General features: G+C 52.8%; 1 protein-coding gene across 3 annotated transcripts in view; it reads left to right on the top strand.

Moving 5' to 3' along the window:
- GLCE (glucuronic acid epimerase) overlaps positions 1 to 14,724 on the top strand; it is a 58,687-nt gene that overhangs the window by 36,021 nt on the left and 7,942 nt on the right. For 2 of the 3 annotated variants that reach the window (XM_062000155.1, XM_062000157.1), the window contains one exon: positions 12,687 to 13,222. In XM_062000155.1, coding sequence (XP_061856139.1) covers positions 12,700 to 13,222 — 523 coding nt within the window. In that variant the 5' untranslated portion in view covers positions 12,687 to 12,699. Of the gene's footprint in view, positions 1 to 4,139; positions 4,277 to 12,686; positions 13,223 to 14,724 lie in introns of all 3 variants that reach the window. The other variant, XM_062000156.1, reaches the window with a different exon arrangement.

The raw sequence follows: 14,724 nt of genomic DNA, 5'->3' as shown, positions 1-14,724 counted from the left end.
GTGGGTTTGAGTGGAAGCTCTTAAATGGGACCTGGTAGGGCAGAAAAGTACAAAACAGACTCGGTGCTTCCTGGGCTGCAGCAAGAGTCTGGAGGTCTCGTGGGGTCGAGGTCACTGGGCTGTTGGCACCAGGCTAAAAGCTTTCTCCCTTTCTGTTCATGTGAAAGGTCTTTCAGAGCATATGCTGAGAGCCAAACAGAGAAGAGCATTTTGTGAGAATGAAGGAAGCTCGTGCTGCTCTGGCTGCTCCATGCCTACAGGCAGCATTTGCCAATGCCTTAGGAAAGCCAAGAGGACACAGAGCTCAAGTGTGAGCTGGCTCAGCATCACACCTCGCGTCCTTCGCTGGAGCAACTGCACAATGTGGTGCTGATGTGTACAGAGCTGCATGAGGCAGCTTGCAAGCATTTCTGACAAGCCAGTAAAAAAAGTGACAGTGAAGAAACCCCTCCCTCTCAGTCTAGGTTATGTGTTCCCTTGCCATCAGTTCCCAGGGAAAACACATCCACTTGTGAAATCAGCCCAAGAGCCGCTCTGCACCCACAGCTCCTTGGCTCTGGCAGAGGGAGGGCTGCTGGGGATATTGCCCTCTCTCCCCAAAAATGAGGGAAGCCCAGCTTCAGGCTTTGGATGTTGGTTCATCTGATGTATGTTTGCAGCAGAGGCAGGTCAATAAGCAAGAGATGTGGGTGATTTCTTGCATCTGGGTAGCAGAGTGTGATGTGCAAAACTCCTCCCGAGGCTTTTACCTGCTGGTGCCAGGTGGGTAAAGGGAGAAGTGGCTTTTGTTTTGTTAAACCTGCTTTGTTGAGCACAGCATTGATGTTGTTATTAAAGTCCTGTTGCTGTAAGCCACAGATGTGCTAAGGTACATAACCTAGTGATGCTCAGCTGAGTGCTTTGTCCTCCACTGTTGTGGTCTGCACACCTTTATAAACACTGTGTTGTCTTTCCTAAACCCAGCCTAGAATAAGGTTGCAAATCCTGTGTCTGTGGTTTGAAAAGCAGGGTTTTTTCTCTCAAACACCCTCCAAAGCTGCACTCCAGGGGTGTAGGTTTGCTAGCAGTGCACTGTGCTGGGCAAAGGGAAGCAGGAGGGGAAAGCTCAGCTTCTTGTGTCTTGTCAGTCTTAAAGATGTACATACAGAACATTGAGCTGTAGAGAGAGGTTTCCAAAGTACATGAGTTCTGACTTTTAGGGATAAATAGGCAATGAGTGATGTGGTTATCCTCTCTCCAGTGGCATGAGCACAATGTGAATTAGTGCTGCTGTACTGGATTGGTCCCTGCACTAAAGGCACTTGGCCTTAGGTGCTGGTCTCCAGCAGACAGCTCAGTCTGAGCAGGGAGTTCCCGGGCAGCCATGTGGCTGGGGTGGCAGGGACATCATCCTGGCTCTCCTGTCACAGAATCACACAATCTCAGGAGTTGGAAGGGACCTGCAAAGCTCATCCAGTGCCACTCCCCTGCCAGAGCAGCAGCACCTAGAGCAGGGCACACAGGGACTCATCCAGCTGGGTTGGAATGTGCCACCCCCTGCCAGAGCAGCAGCACCCAGAGCAGGGCACACAGGGACTCATCCAGCTGGGTTGGAATGTCTCCAGAGAAGGAGCCTCCACAGCCCATCTGGGCAGCCCCTGCCAGTGCTCCCTCACCTCAACAGGGAACAAGCTTTTCCTTGTGTTGCTTTGGAACCTCTTCTGTTGCAGCATGTCCCTGTTGCCCCTTGTCCTGTCATTGGCCATCACTGAGCACAGCCTGGCTCCAGCCTCCTCACACCCACCCTTCATGCATTTGGAACATGAATGAGCTCACCCCTCAGCCTCCTCTTCTCCAAGCTGCAGAGCCCCAGCTCAGCCTTTCCCTTCATGGCATGACCACAGGGATGTGTGCCTTCAGTTCAGTGCTGGGCTGAACATCATCCACCCTCTGAGAAAGCCTGTGCTGTGTTCCTGTTTCAGTCTTTTCCTATCCCTTGACTTTGTTCTAAATGTAAAGTAGCTTCCCACCTTTGAGGCTATAGTGTTGAACCAGCTGCTGGGTACTGCAAGCTATCTTAGGATGTAACATCAGCAGATCAGTCCATTGGAGATGGGGCTGGTTCCCACCTGTTCTGCATAAGGGAGCTGGTCTGTGGGTCTTTGGGCATGTGATGTGTGCTGAGCATCACAGCTGTAATTGTAGCTGTTAAATGGTCTGTAGCACACCCATTCCAAGAAGAGATTAAAGTGTCCTTTGGACAGAAAACAAAAAGCCCAAACTTCTGAGCTCAAATGCTTGTGTTTTGGGAAAGGCAAGTAGTTGCAGTGAAGCCCAGGTGCTTGCACTTGCATCTCCCAAGTAACAGGAGACAACTGCCAGAGCAGAGGGGGGATGGGGATTCCTGTTCATTGGACATTCTGATGCTCTGTCATCAGTATTAAAAGCTTCTCTATTTTAATAAGACACTAACAAATAGGAGCTGACATGGGAATGTAACAGCTGCCAGCCCTGATGATTAAATGTGACCTGGGTGGAGGCTGCAGGAGCGGGGAAGCTGGTAACAGAGATACCACAGAGGCTGCTTTTGAGGACAAAAACGGTGGCAATCAAGGTGTTTCACTGGGGTAAAGACATCTGGCTCATTCAGGTAAATAAATGGTCACTTTGCATTCTTGTGAACCTTTCAGATTACTGGTAACACCAAGTATTGACTCCCCAGCTGCAATGAGGAGGAGTTGGCTGGCTGTGCTCCCCCCTCACTGCCTGACCCTGCCTGGGCACAGGAGCTGGGGCATCCCCTGCCTGCTGCCAGGAGGGAAATGGAAGCTTTGGGAGAGTGAGGAAGGATGTGTGCTTCACTCTTCCTTGGATGTCAATTCTGCTTTATCTTCTTTGGGGCTGCACTGAGCTGCCTCCTTACGTGGAAGTTACTAATGATCCAGAGGAAGAAAACAATGCAACCGCTTGTTCTCAGCAGCCAGGCTGCACGGTGGGATGGAGCACATCATCCATCTGTGTGCACAGAGCAGCAAGTGCTGCCTGCAGCCCTCTCATTTAGATGGATCTTTGTTTGCTCTGAGTGATTAACCCACGGCAGGACCTTTCCTGACAGCCCACTCCTCACATCTCACGAGGCAGCGCTGCAAAGGGAAAGGTCTGTGGGGCTTCTCCCTGTTTGGCTTCTCGTTGCTTCTCGCTTGATGAAGACAGATAGTTGGAGTGATGAGCTTCCTGGCTTGTTCTGAGGAGCTAATAACGTGGTGCTGAGCAGGAGAATGAGCAGCTCTGAGGCCTGTGCCTGGCAGTGGGATCAGAGCACATACCTGTGCTGGTGCCCTTGGCAGGTGCAGTTATTTTTCCCTGTGGGTCCCAGGATCGCTGTCAAGCAGAAGCGACAGTTCAGTTGCTGCTTAAAGCTGCTGCAGCTCCCCTGGCTCACTGGGGGAGTTTAGTGGGAGCTCCTCAGTCCCCAGCCCCTTCCAGCTCCCTGCAATAACACTGCAGGGCTCATCCTGAGAGGCTTGTTGCAGCCTTTAATGCTGCTGCCTCGACACTCGCTCGGGCATTGCTCTCAGCGGCTGCATGTGAGGGGGGCTGATGAAATGGTTTCATCTTTTGCTTCATTAATCTGTGTAGTAACAGTATAATACTTGATAGCTTGGAAAGAGGCAGTGTAATGCCTCTGTAAGCAGCAGCTAGGTTTTGGAGCTACTGTTTGTGCCGTTAGTGAGGGGTTTAATAGCTTAATCCATCTGGAAAGCAAGTAGATTTATTAAACTGTACAATAGATGGGCTCGTAATTACAGCAGCAGTCCCCACTAACTGCTTCTCCTGATGCAGCATAAAAGTATGATAGCAAAGCAACTTCATCTTCAGAGTTTGGTGGCAATATTTTGCACTAGCTCTGCTAGAAAAAAAACCAAAGGCACCTTGAAGTCTCTTTGGTGCCTGAGAGCCTTTGCAGGTGCTGGGACTGGCCAGCTGGTCCAAAGGCACGTGGTGTGAAGAAATAAGGGCAAAGGCATGGTTTGCAGGGCTGCCTGCCTGGCATCTTAGAGAGAAGTGTTTCTTTTCTGCCTTGTTTAGAGTCCAGTCACTCTTTGAGCTGTCCTTGGTTGTGTTAAAGATGGTTACAGGCTGATGGGTGCTTTTTGCAGCGTGCAGGAGCTGAGGAGGAAGAGCAGGGCTTGCTGTGGAGGGTCAACATGGAATCACAGCATCCTGACAGTTGGGAAAGACCTTGAGGCTCCTGGAGTCCAGCCACTCACCTCACATTGCCAAGCCCACCACTGAGGTACATTTTCTTCAGGGCAACATTAGCTACGTGAAAAGGATTAAAATGACAGGGGTCATCTGTAAAAACATCCCAGTGGGTTTCCTCACTTGAATTCAAGGCCCAGGGACATTGCTTAGCTCTCCTCTGTTATCTCAGTCATTGCTAACTAAGGGATATGCCTAACCTCTAAATACTTCTACACACACACAAAAATCCCCCAAACAGGAAAAAGGAGCAGAAAACACGATCAGGTCTTGTGTGTTCCATTGGCCACACCAACGTGGCCTCCCAGAGCTGTGTGTGCTGCTGTGGGTTACTGGTAAGCCAAGGTTGCAGGCATGTCTGGAGATCATCTAGCCCCACCTCCTGTTGAAAGCAGGGCTTAGATTTACCCAGGGCCTTGTTGAGCCTCGAAGCAGCTTGTCTGCTTCACTGCAATGAAGTGTGCAAGGTTTTTTTCAATGCTAAATATTCCCTCCCCCCTGGTTTTGGATCCAAAAGCATTCCTGGTTGCACGAGCCACTGCAGCCCACCTCGATACAGTTTGCTCTAGCTTGTGTTAACTGTGCAGAGAAATGTTCATGGGGGGTGAGGGTGAGCTGCAGTCACTCCCTGAATGGCTCCAGGCCTGTTGGAAAAGCTTGCCACAGTGGTGTAGCTGCATGGATGCCAGCACTGAGTGTGCTTGGTGCTGAAGTGGGATGCAAGCCTCAGTTTCTAATGAGATATAACAGCAGTAGCCACAGAAGAGTCCCCTGACTTTGTGAATGAACTGTTAAATAGCCTCAGACTTTTGCTGATGCTTAATAATAGGTGTGTTGATGCAAATAAAACCATATTAGGTCCTAATTGGGCTGGAAGATGGTGGGATGAGCTGTTGAATACAGCTTCTTCACTTTATATTTGTGATGCTCTCTGTCTAATCATCCCCTGATGGAGCACTGGAAGCGTGGGGATTAGCTAGAAAATCTGTGCTAAAGAGGCAGTGGAGGGACTGGTAATCTCCATCCCGTGACAGCAGATACACAGGGTTCTGTTTGTACAGTCCTGTCATTTCCTACCACTCCAGGAGGATACAAACAGTCTCAGCAGAGCTCCAGAACACCAGTGAGCACAGCTCTGTGCACAGCCAGTGTGAGCTCAGCAGTGCTCCAGAACAGTTCTGTGAGCACAGCTCTGTGCACAGCCAGTGTGAGCTCAGCAGTGCTCCAGAACAGCTCTGTGAGCACAACTCTGTGCACAGCCAGTGTGAGCTCAGCAGAGCTGTATGCACAGCCAGTGTGAGCTCAGCAGTGCTCCACACCACCAGTGAGCACAGCTCTGTGCACAGCCAGTGTGAGCTCAGCAGTGCTCCACACCACCAGTGAGCACAGCTCTGTGCACAGCCAGTGTGAGCTCAGTGTCAGGCGCTGAGTGTGGCTGTGGAGAGCAGCCTGCCCAGCTTAGCATTCTGACTAACTGCTCGTGTTGCTGGGGTGTTTTTGGTGGTTCTCCTCAAGGGCTGGTGTTTCTGGGGCAGTGCTAGTTTGTGTGCATGCAGGGGAAGCCAGTGCAGCATGAAGCAGGGGATGGGAAGTCCTCAGAGCCAAGGGGAGTGGAGTGAGGGTGCAGGTAAAGGCATGTTTGGGAAACAAGAGCTGTCAGGAAATTAGCTAATGGATAATTATCACATTTTAAGGCATAAACAAGCCTTGGCAGAGGATCTGAAGTTTTGGTGTCGTTCTAGGTTGTTGAGAACAATCTCTGAGCTCTTTGGGGATGTTTTTTCCTGTTACATAACACTGTAAGGAATGGTCTGCATGGTGTTTTGCTGTAGGTAACAAGCTCCCAGGTCTCTCTCTGCAGAGTTGCTCTCCAGAAGGTCACCCCCAGCCTGTCCTGGTGCAGGGGGTTGTTCCTCCCCAGCTGCAGGACTCTGCCCTTGTCCTTGTTGAACCTCATGAGGTTCAACTCTCAAGCCAGTCAAGATCAGCCTCTGGTGAATCAGCCAGTGCTCCCAGTTTGGTGCCAGCAGTGAACTCACTGAGGGTCCCTCTGTCCCCTCATCCAGGTGGCTGATGAAGATGTTGGAACAAGACTGGCCCCAGAACCCATCCCTGTGGAACCCCGCTGGCCACAACTGTCATTCAGCCAGCTCTTGATCCACCTCCACTCATCCAACCCACCCAGCCTGAGCTTTCTGATGAGGATGTGATGGGAGATGGTGTCAGACTGGCCATCACTGGTCAGGAGTGAGGCTTTTCCCTCTGGACTAAGTAGCTTAGTCTGGCACAGGGGCTTTGAAGTAAATAGGTGGCTTATCACTATTCAGCAGAAATCCCTGGTCTTAAGCAAAACTACTGTGTTCCTGCAGAGCAAGCAGGGAGCTGGTGTGTGAGGCTGCTGGGAGACCCACGAGCCTCAGCAGGCAACTCACTTTTGATTATTGTTTAAAGGCAGAGAATGGAAATGCAAACACTTTAACTTGCTGCCAGCCCACATCTTCTTGGGAAATGTGCTGTGTGATGTGGTTTCCAAGTCCAGGAAGAGGGCTGGTGTTTTTAACCAGCTCAAAACACTTTCTGTGCTCTTTGCTCGTGCTTGTAGGGTGGCTGCAGTGGAAATCAGGCTTTGGCTGCACGTGAGGCATCCTCTGGGGGTTTTAATCCAAGTGAAATGCAAGTCATCTCTGTTGGCTGGACAACCACATGGGACTGGAACATGTTTCTTAAGAGGAAAGGCTATGGGACCTGGGGCTGTTCAGCCTGGAGAAGAGCAGGCTGAGCTCAGGGGCACCTCAGCAACACAAGTATTTGAAGGGTTTATGTCAAGAAGATGGGGCAGCACTTTTTTCTCTTGTCTCAAGTGACAGAACAAGAGGTGATGGACACAGGCTGGAACACAGAAAGTGCCACTTAAGGAGAAAGTCCTTTGGTGCTGAGGTGAGGGAGCCCTGGCCCAGGCTGCCCAGGGAGGGTGTGGAGGCTCCTGCTCAGGAGGTTTCCAACCCCACCTGGACACGTTCCTGAGCTCCCTGAGCCAGGGGAAGCTGCTTGAGCAGGGGCTGGGGCTGCAGCAGCTCTGCAGGGCCCTTGAACTCCTACCATTCTGTGATCCTGTGATCTGGTTTATTAAAAGCTGATCCATGCCACGTGAGCCAAGAAGAGCTGACAGCACTGAAGCAGCCTGTGGCAGCCAGGATGGTGTGCTGCCCTGCAAGCTGGGTCAGTGTCCCTGTCACCCAGGTGAGACGGGCACAGTGCTTAAAAATAAACACAAGCCCGTGGGCAGCAGCAGTGTTTGTGTCTGCCTGCATCCCCCTGTCACTGCCCAGTCACCACTGACCTCTGCAGATGGGGCCTCTGGGAGCTCTGAGAAAGCCTTAAGTGATTCTCATCTGTAGGCTGTGTAAAATGCATCAGCCCTTGTGCAAAGGGCTGTGTCTGGTGTCAGCACTCAACAGCCTCTCTTTTAACTCCAAATGCCTGTGAGACATGGCAAACACCCATAGATGTGGGGTTGTTTGGAAGGACTGTGAGCAGCAGGACTGTGTCACTGCCTTGGGGTCATCCTTGCAGCAGAGTCTTCCAGCTGAAATACACTGAGGTTATGGAAACCCAGGCCCTGCAAGGAGTGTGCAAGCACCAGAGAGGGAATGCTCCTGGCAGGCAGCAGCAGCTCTGCAGTCTCACCCCTCTGCAGACACTCCATCTCTGGAAGGAGATTGGGATGGTAGGTCCCAGCTGGAGGATTGCTGCAGGTTTCAGATGAATTCACCACACTGTGATGATCCAGACTGGGAAAAGCAGAAGGTGGGTTTGCAGAGTGCATCTTCTCTCTTCCCCATCCCAGGAGGCACAGATGGGACTTCCCAGCCTGGGGAGCTGCATCTTCCCACATAGAAAATCCTCTTGAGGCCTTCCTGTGCTGCAGAGTGTCTCTGACAGCCACCACTGTGTGCAGAAGGGTTGGAGTCACCAGTGGTTAGATCCAGAGAGGAGCATCTCCCCTTCATGCCGAGTGGAGCAGCCGGGTGCTTCCCGTGCCGAGTGCCCAGAATCAAGCTGGCAATCATCTGGACTTGAGACAAATTCTGACTTTCCATGTACTGAACACAGTTTTGCAGCTCAAGAGAGAAAAAAAAACCCCAACCCTGTGTTATGAAGGACTTCCTAAGCCAGAGGTATTTTTAGAGTGTGAAGAACTTGGGTTTATGTAAGAGCTGAGAACAGAATCCGTCGTGGTCGGATCCGTGGCAGGGCCTGTGGATTCCTCATTCACAGCACACAATACCAACATTTGTCCTTTTTCCAGGCATCATGAGGAAAGCAATGGTTTGAAGGCTTTCTTTTTCCTTAACCCAGTTGTTCTTTATATTAAGAACAGTGTCTTCAAAGCCCCAGCACCTCGCTGGAGCTGCACAAAGGTGTCTCTAGTTCAACCCTTCTTTTGGGATACATGTGGAACCAGTCCTTTGCTCTGGACAGGGTTCTTTCATTGCATGCTAATTGGAACTGATATGGTGATTTGTGCATGGCTGTGTAAATGTCAACAGTGTAAAACTAAACAGGTCTTAAACAGAGATGATTTGTGCTGTCACTGTAGGCCAGTGTGGGTGTCAGTCCCAGCTGGAGGCATCAGCTGTGCTGCAGCCCTCTGGCACCCAGAGGTTCAGCACCAAAGGGATTTTTAAGGCATTCTGAGATGTATTAACAAGAGTGTGGGCAGCAGGTCAAGGGAGGTTGTGCTGCCCCTCTGCTCTGCCCTGCTGAGGCCTCATCTGGAGTCCTGTGGCCAGTGCTGGGCTCCCCATCTCCAGAGGGACAGGGAAGTGCTGGAGAGAGGCCAGGGCAGGGACACCAAGATGATCAAGGGGCTGGAGCATCTGCCTTATGAGGAAAGGCTGTGGGACCTGGGGCTGTTCAGCCTGGAGAAGAGGAGGCTGAGCTCAGGGGCACCTCAGCAACACTGCTCAGCACCTAAAGGGTGGGTGGCAGCAGGATGGGGGGACACTTTATTCTGTGGTGGCTGGTGACAGGACAAGGGGTGATGGACATGAGCTGGAACACAAACAGTGCCACTGGCACAGGAGGAAAAACTGTTTCAGTGCTGAGGTGAGGGAGCCTGGCCCAGGCTGCCCAGGGAGGGTGTGGAGGCTCCTGCTCAGGAGGTTTCCAACCGCACTTGGACACGTCCCTGAGCCCCCTGAGCCAGGGGAAGCTGCTTGAGCAGGGGCTGGGGCAGCTCTGCAGGGCCCTTCCAGCCCCCAGCACTGTGTGAATTTCAGCCAGACTTCTGAGGAGTATTTGCCCTTTAAAACCTGCAGCTCCAGTATTACTTGAGGGCTAAGGATTGGCTTCTGTTATTACCAGCCTGTGCCTGCAGCTTTGGGTGGGAGATGTTTCGGTGCCCGGCCGGGCAGGGGCATCCTTCAGCGAAACGAGGAGGAAACCAACGTGTGTCTTACAGATGTGGTACCTCATGACTCAAAACTACCTCCCCCTGTTGTACTCCTCAGATCTGTCAGGCATGGCATGATGAAATACTTTTCATAAGGGGATAAATGGATTTAACACAGTCTCTTTGTGGGCTTTAATTCCCTCTTCTTGCTGTTGGAGTGCGAATCCTTTGGGGGTTTTTGCAGCTGCACAGAGATCCATCTGTCCACTTCACATGTGGCCTCTCCCCTGCATGCATGTTCCTAGGTCCTATTTTGCTAGGTGACTTGTGAGACTTGCTGTGATGGTTGTCTGAGAACCCTCCCCTTCTCTTCCTGAGTCCTCTTCACTTACAGCTCCTGATGAACAAACCTTTCAGCAGCGTTGCCACGAAGCTGTAGGTGCAGCTGGACCCAGCCTGCAGCAGCTCCTGCTCATCCCTGGAGCTGCAGGGCCAGCAGAGCAAAGCTTTCCACAGCTGTGGAGTCAATGAGCACAGGGTAATGGGGATGTAAAAGCATGGTGCTGGTGTTTCCCCTTCCCTCTCTCCCTGTCCTTTGCTAATCCAGATGGCTTAATTAATGTGGGGGGTTTATAGGTAGGGGTGAAGTGTCAGAAACGTCGTTCCCCTGTTTAAAAGGGAATGATCCCTTTGTGTGGAAGGAGCAGAGCGTGTTTGTTGAGGTCATCCCTGCAAGCATCATCCCTGAGAATTATCTGCTGATGCAGAAAATTGGATTAATCCTGATGTTAGCATTTCCACAGAAATACAATTACAGACAAATTTATGTGCTCTAAAAGCTTGTAGTAAACTGGGCTTCCAGAAAATAAGACACTTACCTTTTAAAGTCCAGCTCTAAATGACCAGATGGTGCTTACAGCACGGGAGCATAAAGCTGGGGAGGCAGAATTGATTATCCCTATCTAGAAAAAGAGGTGTGTGAGCTGGTGGAACTCGAGGTGAAACTCCTTTTAATTGCTGTGCTGTGAGCTCCTGCCTATCAGCAGAGCCTCAGCAGTACCTGCAGCCTTTCCTGAGGCACCTTGTTGGAATCCTTGGGCTGCACAAAGCCCTGGCTCAGGAGCCCCCAGGGATGGGTGTCAGATGGGGCTGCAATTAAGCAATGGCTTTAAAACTTAACTCAGCAGCTCTGATGCTGTGGCTTACCAGGGAGGGGAAATTAAGCTCGTGTTTAATAAGGATTTTATGAAGTGTGTCTTGAACAGTCCTGTGTGTGTTACAGAGGCACGTGGCGTTGGTTTGAAGGACTTGGCTCCTCAGCAGCAGCAGGGTCCTGTGAGCAGGATGTGCTGCAGTTGCTGCAGCTTCTGGGTGTGTTTTTGTGGTGCTGAGCCCTGCTCCTCCTTGGGGCTGGAAAGGGGCTGGTGGGGCTGGAGCACCAATGCAGCAGGAGGTTTGTCTTGCAGAACGAGAGACAAGGGTTTATTGACATCATTTCTGCTTTCTCCTGGGGAACCAGGATGAGCCTGTGAGTGTGGCCATGGGAGTCCTGTCCCTGGGGCAGCCCCACAGCCCCCTCCATCACTGCTTTGGGAGGCTGCTGGCTCAGAGCCCTGGTGTAACAGCCTCCCTCACAGCCTGCTCGCTCCTCCTCAAACACAGCATTGTTTTTAAAGTGCATCTGAGGTGCAGGAACCTCAAAAATCGATCCAGCCTTGGGCATTGAGTGTCAGAAAACATCCAGCCTTGGGCATTGAGTGTCAGGAAACGTTCCTGGCTTGTGCTTCAACAAAAGCACCCAAAAGGACAAAAAGGTAAAGCTTTTTATGTAAGTGTCTGGTGATTTCAGCTGTGAGCACTACAGATGTTTCAAGGCTGCAGGTGTTGATTGCAGGGCTGCTTTGTTGGAAGTGGCTCTTTCAGGGTGCTGGGTAGGTGGTGCTGAGCCTTTCTGGTGGTGGTGGTGGTTACATTCTGCCTTGTGAACCGAGGCTGGTAGGAGTTTGCTCGCTGCTTCCTGGTGTCTGCTGAGCATCTCCTGAACTTTGAGCCTTTGTTTGCACTTGGTGCAACAAGCTGCTGTCATCACAGCCAGGAGCTGAATTTGGTACATTTGAGGCTGTTGCTTATGGAGAGCTGGAAAAACCCCAATTGCTTTCTGCCTGTCTCCTTGTTACTGAACACCACAGAAACATGGAATCGGTTGGGTTGTTAAAGCCCTTGAAGCTGCTGCAGTCCCAGCCCTCCCCTCACTCTGCCCAGCCCAGCACTGACCCATGGCCCTCAGCACCTCAGCTCCACGGCTTTGGGATCCCTCCAGGGCTGGGCACTGCCCCAGCTCTGGGACCCACAGAGCCTCGAGCCAGTCTGTGTGTGCAGCCACTTGCCTCTCCCTCAGCCTGATGCCGGTTCCCAACAGCACAGATGTCCTGGAAGAGAGGAAAAAAAGTCCCCATCAGAAAGTGGTGGTTTGTGTCCATGGGTAATCTGGGCACTGGGAGCTGCTTTATCAAATCAGAGAATGGTTTTGGTTGTCAAAGCCCTTGGAGCTGCTGCAGTCCCAGCCCTGCCCTCACCCTGCCCAGCCCAATACTGACCCCTCAGCACCTCAGCTGCAGGGCTTTGGGATCCCTCCAGGGCTGGGCACTCCCCCAGCTCCCTGGGCAGCCTGGCACAGGGGCTGACACCCCTCTCAGGGAAACAGTTCAGCTTCAGCTCCAGCCTCAGCCTCCCCTGGGGCAACTTGAACCCCTTTCCTCTTGTCCTGTCACTTGTTACTTGGGAGACCAACCCCCAGCTCGCTGCAGCCTGCTGTCAGGGAGTGTCCGAGAGTGCTGCTGCCTCCCCTCAGCCTCCTCCTCTCCAGGCTCAACCCCCCCATTCCCTCAGCCGCTCCCCATAACCGTGGCTGGTCCGTAGCTGCAGTGCTGCTGGGTGCTGACCTTTAAAGGCCGTTCCCAAGCGCTGTGACAGTCCGTGGTGCTCACAGGCTGCCGCTCGGGCTGCAGGGCAGCGCGTCTCACAGCCCTGTCCCCTCTCTGCTTCCCAGGTATGGTGTGAATATGCGTTGCTTGGCAGCTCGGGTCAACTACAAGACTCTGCTGGTGGTCTGTGCGCTGCTGACGCTGGTGCTGGTGCTGCTGTGGAACCGCTGCTCGCCGCACAGAGCCGGCCCCGGGCGCCGCGCCGCCAGCAGCAACGTGGGCTGGCAGCACAGCGAGGAGGCTTCGCCCCACGAGCAGCAGCTGCAGCAGCGAGCCCCCCCCGTGGCCGGGGGCTTCAACGGCAACAGAGCCCCCGCGCCCAAGTACGAGGAGATCGACTGTCTGATCAACGAGGAGCACACGGTGAAAGGCAGGAGGGAAGGCAACGAGGTGTTCCTGCCCTTCAGCTGGGTGGAGAAGTACTTTGAGGTGTACGGGAGGATCGCTCAGTACGATGGCTACGACAGGTTTGAGTTCTCCCACAGCTACTCCAAAGTGTACACCCAGCGAGCACCGTACCACCCCGACGGGGTCTTCATGTCCTTCGAGGGCTACAACGTGGAGGTTCGAGACAGGGTCAAGTGCATCAGCGGCGTTGAAGGTTGGTGCTGAGCGTGGTTGTTCTGCCTTGGCTTGGTTTGTGGTTGAAATGCTTCTCACGGTTTCGTAGAGTCACGGCATGGTGGGGGTTGGAAGGGACCTTTAGAGCTCATCCAGTCCAACCCCCCTGCAGAAGCAGGGTCACCTAGATCAGGTCACACAGGAACGTGTCCAGGCGGGTCTTGAAGCCCTCCAAGGAAGGAGCCTCCACACCCTCCCTGGGCAGCCTGTGCCAGGGCTCCCTCACTCAAACACTGAAATAGTTGTTTCTTATGTTTAAGTGGAACTTTTTGTGTCCCAGCTTCATCCCATCAACCCTTGTCCTGTTGCTGGCTACTATAGTAAAAGTGCTGCCCCAACCTCCTGACACCCACCAGTGAGATACTTGTAAATGTTAATGAGATCTCCCCTCAGTCTCCTCTTCTCCAGACTAAACAGCCCCAGTTCCTGCAGCCTTTCCTCGTATGAAAGATGTTCCAGTCCCCTGATCATCTTGGTGGCCCTGTGCTGGCCTCTCTGCAGCACTTCCCTGTCCCTCTTGAGCTGAGGAGCCCAGAACTGGACACAGGACTCCAGATGAGGCCTCACCAGGGCAGAGCAGAGAGGGAGAAGAACCTCCCTTGACCTGCTGCCCACACTCTTCTTGCTGCCCCCAGGCTGCCATTGGCTTCTTGCCCACAAGGGCACGTTGCTGGCTCATATATAGTTTATTATCAACCAGCACTGCCAGGTCTCTCTCTGCAGAGCTGCTCTTCAGCAGGTCACCCTCAGCCTGTGCTGGTGCAGGGGGTTGTTCCTTCCCAGCTGCAGGACTCTGCCCTTGTCCTTGTTGAACCTCATGAGGTTCCTCTCTGCCCAACTCTTTTGTTTGCTGCCACAGTTGGAGATGCAAAGTGATCTTACTCTGTGGATGGAACCCACTCCCTCTGAGGAATCACACACCGCCTCTGCTCTGCACCAGGCTCACCAGCTCCTGTCCTGCTCCTCTGGCTTAACTCCAGAGGTGCCAGGACGCTTCTGTTACAGTGCTGACATCAGGTTTTGGCATTGTCCTTGACTTGTCATCTCTGTCAGGGAGCCAAAATTCTTCCCAAGCATAAAACTGAACAAAGCAGCCTGGCCCTGCTGTATGAGGAGGATCCTGCTTCCCTGTGTGCACACAGAGCCCCACACTCTGAGCCAAACAGCACTGCCAGGGAACAGCCCAGCATCATCTCAGATACTTGTCTTCAGGTTTAGCAGTGTCCCCTCTGCTTGCATTGCTGGGGCAGTGCTGGAGGTAACAGCAGTCAAACCTTCCCCACTGGCCTGCTGCACAGCAAGCAGGGAGGGGTTTTGCTCCCAGCAAGGCCAAGGGCAAGGTCCTACACATGGGACAGTCTCATGCTCCAATCCAGGCTGGGGGATGAGCAGATGGAGAGCAGCCCTGTGAAGGACTTGGGGGGTGTTGGGGGATGAGAAGCTCAGCATGACCTGGCAACGTCCTGGGCTGCAGGCCCAGGG

The sequence above is a fragment of the Colius striatus genome, chromosome 7, assembly GCF_028858725.1.
Source record: "Colius striatus isolate bColStr4 chromosome 7, bColStr4.1.hap1, whole genome shotgun sequence".
NCBI classification, from domain to species: Eukaryota; Metazoa; Chordata; class Aves; order Coliiformes; family Coliidae; genus Colius; species Colius striatus.
Note: the sequence above shows the minus strand (reverse complement) of the source record. Positions and strands in the feature narration are given on the sequence as shown.